Genomic DNA, 7,368 nt, shown 5'->3' with positions numbered 1-7,368 from the left:
ATTAGGGAATTACTTGCACAGAGGTATGGTAATTCTACTTTTAACGACTGGGTACGTTTATTCACCATGCGTAGGCCTGTATATAAAGTATGGTGTGAAGAATTGTTATGTAGTATAGAATTAAATGATCGGGTAGCTAGTTTAACCGATCGATCTTTTATTAGATTTTTGTTAGGAGGTTCGATGCGCCACATGTCTTTACTAGACATGGCTCAGGCTTTACGTATATATACGCCTGAGGAGTTAGCATCTGCCGATTGTAGAGGGTTGATACTAAATGGTAGAAAGATAGATGAAAATTTTGATACACACGGTGTATGGAGTCAAATGACAAGCCATCACCGATTCAAAGGGGGAAATTACTCTTATTTGGATATAGATAGAGCTGAATTAAGAGTGATTCATAGGTTTTTAGCTAATTCGATTACACAAAGAGGTAAGAACAAAGAAAAGGTAAATGAACAGGATTTGTTTTACCATATGTGTATTCGAGACCCACAAAGCGCTGTAAGTATACCTTATTGTGTGGGTTATTATTTATCAGCTATGGTTAGGGGGATGAGACCGCATAGCATAATAGGAGGTGATATATTTATTACTTTGATTGCTGAATATCTCGGTGTGGATATAAGTAGGGGGGATTATTAGTCGAAGAACCAGAACCCCGCGATACTATAGGTTTAAATGTATACCATGGTGCGAAAGTTTTGAAGAGGCGAAATAACGCCGCAGTACAATACCATGGTAGACATCCACAGGTTGAGAGAAACCAACAGCAAGGTAATGTAGGAGGGGGAAATGAGATGCAAGAAATGCAAAGGTTTATAGCTGCACAGGAGTACGAAAATGCTAGACAGAGAGCATTTGAAGATTGGCAAGTTCATCAATACCAAATCATAGCTCATTGCCAACATATAGGTAGAAACTATATTCCTACTCCGAAACCCATATTCCCTCCCTGGTCTATAGAGATGCAACCACCGTATCCTACGTATAACCCTGCCGAAGCATTCTATAGCACCTATGGTTATGCTTGGAACCCCTATTGGTATCAGTATCATCCCTAGTCTACTTAGTTTTATTTATTTTGTAATTTGTAATGTTGATACGTTTAATACTTATGTTAATATTGTAATAGTTTTTATAATTTTCTAACTTTTATTCTTAGATTTTAATAATTTTTGAATGTGAGGTAATATACCAAACTTCAAAAATATGTATATATGTTTGCAGTTTATCTTATGTACACAACAGGGTAAAACAACGCATTTTCAAAGACTGGCATTAAGTTCAGCAAAAGCAACTAATTTTGACGACAAGATGCAAAATATATGTGAAATAACAACAAGACGGAATGAACAAATGATGTGCACCATTTATCATTCAGCAAACAAACGCCAATATATTTGGAAACTTTGGTAAAAATTTAATCATTTTCACACAAATCACCCTCAATAATTTAAATTGTTACTGATTTCTTGCAAATGAGGGCATTGCAAGATCGTAAGTGTGGGAAGGGGTTAAATTCTTTCGGATTTTAAAATTTTTATCTTTATACACTTGGTTACCATTAAAAATACTAGTAAAGCAGTAGTTGTATTAGAATCTAGTGCTCTCTGATAATAAAGAACAGCCCTAGTCTTATATACTGACTACCCAATTCTAGTAAAATTTTAAAAAAAAATTTCAATTAAATGAACTCAAAATCATGTTTATACATATTTATGAACGATAAACTAGGTTTTAACACCGAAATTATTGTAACCTCGGAAAGGACTTAAATTGAGAAACAAACCAAAATGTTAAAATTCATTTAAAATGGAATAGAGGACGATAAAAAGGAAAATAAAAGCCAAGTGTGGGAAAATTTACCAAGTTATCTTAAACATATGTCACATATTTTTGTACAAATAACTGAAAATACTTTTGCTTTGGACTAAACTAAAAAGTTTTACCTGATTTACTGTAAGAAAGATGGATCTACACGATGAATCAATTCCATCATTAAAAGGAAGTAAAGTCTTCCGAAAAAGACACGCGCTTCTTGATTTAGGTCATGAAGTTGTCGTCCAGACCAGCTGTAGGTTGACGAAAAATCTAGAAAAGTCATCACTAAAATCAGTAGGAAATCCACGGACCTCAGCATTAAACAGGGTCGCCAAGTGGTCAGATTTATCCTAACCATGAGAAGGATTTATCTCGTACAATTGGGGGGGGGCACCATGCAAATTAGCTTGATAAGACTAATGAATCAGATCCCCAGAAAGGATAATCTCCTTAAATATTAAAAATCAGCTTTTAAGCCTGATATTACTCAATCCTTGAGATTGACCTTAAAGATTGAGAATTACAAACTCATGGAATTCAATGATATCTAAACTCGAGCTTGAACGAGAAAATATTTTGATCAAAATTACAAACCGATTTGTTTTCTGAAAACCCTATTTTCAATGCGTTCATTACCATTGAACGTAAAATCCTAGGAATTCACCTGGAATTCATTAGGTCACCTGAACTAAATCGGGTGTCAACCGTAAGAACGGTGGTTGCATAGTGGTCAAAGACAGGACCTTGTGCCAGACCGAAAAATCATAAGGGTGAGCTTTACTATTGCTCCTACCAAGGATAGTAATTGCGTCCGACACGTTATAGACCATAATCAAATGCATGTCATTAGACATTGCCTTAACAGTTGCTTGTTCAACGCTTTCCTTTACAACCGGACGGTAGTTTACCGAAAGGCAATATACGGGACAAGTAAACTGGACGTGTTGCTTTCCAAATATAAGGTTAGCAAGTGGGTGACACAAAACCATAAGTTTTGAGCTAAAATTTTCAAATCTAAAACCCACCAAACCCACAAAAATATTTTGCAAACACCGGCAAAGGGTTATTCCGGAAAACTTATCTAGGGTAAAAACTAGATTTAATTTTCAAAAGATCAAATGTTTTCATAAAGATCCAATTTCCTTAATGGATCTAAATTTTTATAGTCATGTGGGACTGTAAACCATATCGTTACTACCATTGTTTATACCGCCGTATAGAAATCACTGATGTACAAAGTGTGAAGAATAAAGAAGTGATTCTAGTATTTCAAGACGATATTGCTTGAGGACAAGCAACGCTTAAGTGTGGGAATATTTGATAATGCAAAAAACGAACATATATTTCATAGCATTATTCCTCAAGAAAGACAAGCTTTTAGTTGCAATTGTTCTATTTAAAAGTGATATTCGTTTAAATAATAAAAGGTGAAGACAAGAGACAGATTCGACGAATTGAAGACGCAAACGACCAAAAAGCTCAAAAGTACAAAAGACAATCAAAGAGGTTCCAATTATTGATAAGAAACGTCTCGAAATTACAAGAGTACAAGATTCAAAACGCAAAGTACAAAATATAAAATTGTACGCAAGGACGTTCGAAAATCCGGAACCGGGACCAGAGTCAACTCTCAACGCTCGACGCAACGGACTAAAAATTACAAGTCAACTATGCACATAAATATAATATAATATTTAAATAATTCTTATAATTATTTATATATTATATAAATATTTAAAACCGTCGGTAAACAAAGAGCCAAACTTGTGTGAGCTGTAAAAGCAAACTCCGCGACTCGCGGAGTTTGAAGACAAAAATGGCCGCGAGTCGCGGAGCCCCAAACTCTGAAACTCCCTATAAAGCCAACCGAATTCTGATCATTTTTGATCATCTAATATCTATCTCTCTCAATATATACGTAAATATATATATTTATATTTTAATTTTAATTGTAATTTTAATTTTAATCCTAATAATAAGGGTATGTTAGCGAATGTTGTAAGGGTGTAAGTCGAAATTCTGTCCGTGTAACGCTACGCTATTTTTAATCATTGTAAGTTATGTTCAACCTTTTTACATTAATGTCTCGTAGCTAAGTTATTATTATGCTTATTTAAAACGAAGTAATCATGATGTTGGGCTAATTACTAAAATTGGGTAATTGGGCTTTGTACCATAATTGGAGTTTGGATAAAAGAACGACACTTGTGGAAATTAGACTATGGGTTATTAATGGGTTTTATATTAATTAAACAATACCTTGTTAATTTAATATACAAACTTATAATTCGACGTATTTATATATAACCACATACGCTTGACTGGGTACGGTGGGCGGGATATCTATAAATACCAATAATTATTCATTTTACCGGATACAGAACTGGATTAATAGTTAATAGGCTTGTTGAAACAGGGGTGAATTACATTCAAGGGTAATTGGTGTAATTGTTAACAAAGTAGTAAAACCTTGGTTTACACGCAGTCGATAACCTGGTGTATTCATTAAACAAAGTATTAAAACCTTGTTACAATTCGAATCCCCAATTAGTTAGAATATTTGACTTCGGGAATAAGAATAATTTGACGAAGGCTTTCACTCTTTATATTTATGACTGATGGACTATTATGGACAAATCCGTATGGACATATTAAATAATCCAGGACAAAGGACAATTAACCCATGGGCATAAAATTAAAATCAACACGTCAAACATCATGATTACGGAAGTTTAAATAAGCATAATTCTTTTATTTCATATTTAATTTCCTTTATTTTATATTTAATTGCACTTCTAATTATCGCATTTTTATTTATTGTTATTGTATTTAATTGCACTTTTAATTATCGTACTTTTTAATTATCGCAAGTTTATTTTATCGCACTTTTATTATTCGCAATTTCATTATCGTTATTTACTTTACGCTTTAGATTAAGTCTTGTATTTATTTATTATTTTACATTTGGTTTTAACTGCGACTAAAGTTTTAAAATCGACAAACCGGTCATTAAACGGTAAAACCCCCCTTTATAATATTAATATTACTTATATATATATTTGTATTTTTATAAAAGTAAACTAATATAGCGTTAAGCTTTGTTTAAAAAGATTCCCTGTGGAACGAACCGGACTTACTAAAAACTACACTACTGTACGATTAGGTACACTGCCTATAAGTGTTGTAGCAAGGTTTAAGTATATCCATTCTCTAAATAAATAAATATCTTGTGTAAAATTGTATCGTATTTAATAGTATTTCGTGTAAAAATATAAGCTATTTTATATACTACTCTGCTAAAACATCATGTTCCCGTTACCAACAGCGACTGATGGATATTTGCAATTATTAAAAATAGTACTAAGATTGTTAATACAGGAGGTAAGATGCGATGACGCACCAGTATCCATATGCCATCCGGCAGCCCCGTAGTCCTGAAGAGTCATTGCACTGAATGCATTGGGCAAGATAGTTTCCTGAGTTTGAGTGCGTGGGTCAACCGTAAATGATCCATATGTGTTGGGCTGATGTGTAGACGCATGACTAGTGGGCTGTCCAGATAAGTAAGCTTGTGGCCCAGTAGTAAGACCGAGTTGGTTTGGCCCATAAAGAGAATTGACAGGCCTGTTAAAACCATGTGGGCTCGACAAAATTCCAGCCTGAGATATTGGACGAGAAGCAGGCCCAGGCCCATATGAATAAACAGGAACCTGTGGAGCCCAAAAATTACCAACGGATTGGGCCGCCAATTGTTGTTGTTGGGCTGCAATTAATTGTAGTAACTGGGCCTGGTTTAAACCATTTGCACGTCTACTGTCTGTACCAAAATTATTCCCAGAATTACTCTTTTTTGAAGGACCATGATGGAGGTATCGGCAACGATTTTCAAACTGACAATAGCCCTTAGAAAAATTGCGGCAGGTCTCGGTAACCGGAGCAGGTGGTGGCGGTGTGGATGACTGAGCAACAAGGGCAGTCAGGTGAGATGAATTCAATGGAGTTTCGGTCGTCTTTTGTGTGCGATTCACCGTCATCTCTTCCATCAATAACATAGATCGAACCGTTTCAAAATCAGGGAATGGTTTTTGATGAATGATGATGAGCGATACATGTGGATATTTGTGATTCAAACCGTTTACCGCATACATAACCAGATCATTATCTTCAACCTTGGAGCCTAGGTTTCGAAGATGAGTTGCAATACGATCCACTTTTCGAAGGTACTCCTCGACAGATTGATTTCCGATGTCAAGGTTACGTAATTCAGCGTTTAACTCCATTGTTTTTGCAAGCTTGTTGTCTGTGAAAAGGTTTTCCAAAAAAGTCCACGCAACATGAGATGATGCAGGTTCAGAGTTGAGTAAACGTTCAAGAAGCGGTTCAGATATTGTATTGTAGATCCACGTGGAAACGACCGCATCGGCCTTGAGCCATTCGGGTGTTGCTTGTTCTGCGGCAGTGGAAGTGCCAAGGATAAATTTTGAGACTTCAAAACCGGCACAGTGTGTGGTGAAAAGACGTTTCCAGTGAGAATAATTAAGTTTCGCTAGATCTAATTTGACGGGTATGATATGCGAGATTGATCTAACGGTGTATATTTTGTCGTATGTATTTGTCATGGTGATGAGTATCGAGTGATCTGTATGTGTTAAGGAGATTTGGGAAGTGATTTACAAAGTAACGATGGAGTTTTAAGGTTGAGAAAAGAAATTACAAAGTGACGATGGGAATTAGGGTTGAGGGAAAAAGGGAGGCTCGTGATACCATGTTATTTAGTGAATATTGTACATAATTGTTCCCTGATTACAGTACACTAAGAGACAATATATAAAGGCTAATAAACCCTAGTAAGGCTAAAGGGCCAAGCCCATATAATACATGTAATGAGTGCAGATATATAGATGGGCTAACAGTTTTTTGTCAAAAAAAATACGTAATATATATATATATATATATATATATATATATATATATATATATATATATATATATTGCACATGTTTATTCCTCAACTTAAACCGTAACCCTCTCTTTAACATTAACATGCCAACTCACACACTCAACACCTATATTGATGGTTAGTGATAATTTCAACAATCTTTTTACTAAATTCACTCATTTTATGCAGTGTGTGTTTGTACAGTACAATCTATTAGTGTATAGAATGAGTGGATTTATTAAGAACATTGTTGAAATTATTAGGGATCTAACTATGTCAACGACTCTATTATTAGTTTGTTACATTGTTCCAATTTTAGATGAAATACATATATGTAGCCGATCTCAACTTGACAAGTTAGAAACAAGATTTAGATTCTCGTATGGGATTTCAACTACGATATTCTCATTACAAAAACTTTTGATATATAAATGTTCTTTTGGTATTTCCGCTACGAAATACACGTTTACAACTTATAGATATAAATAAATAAGAAAAAACGAATTTGAACACAATAAACTTGGGTTCATAAAGAACCATTTTTGGACCATTATCAACATCGTAGGTTTCAAGCAACATTTTCGATTATTAAGGAAACAGGT

General features: G+C 34.6%; 1 protein-coding gene across 1 annotated transcript; it reads right to left on the bottom strand.

Moving 5' to 3' along the window:
• Positions 1-5,123: 5,123 nt before the first annotated feature.
• LOC139871435 (uncharacterized) lies at positions 5,124-6,446 on the bottom strand. Its single transcript, XM_071859150.1, has one exon. The coding sequence runs from the start codon at positions 6,444-6,446 to the stop codon at positions 5,124-5,126; it is 1,323 nt and encodes a 440-aa protein (XP_071715251.1).
• Positions 6,447-7,368: the final 922 nt, after the last annotated feature.

The sequence above is a fragment of the Rutidosis leptorrhynchoides genome, chromosome 10, assembly GCF_046630445.1.
Source record: "Rutidosis leptorrhynchoides isolate AG116_Rl617_1_P2 chromosome 10, CSIRO_AGI_Rlap_v1, whole genome shotgun sequence".
NCBI classification, from domain to species: domain Eukaryota; kingdom Viridiplantae; phylum Streptophyta; class Magnoliopsida; order Asterales; family Asteraceae; genus Rutidosis; species Rutidosis leptorrhynchoides.
Note: the sequence above shows the minus strand (reverse complement) of the source record. Positions and strands in the feature narration are given on the sequence as shown.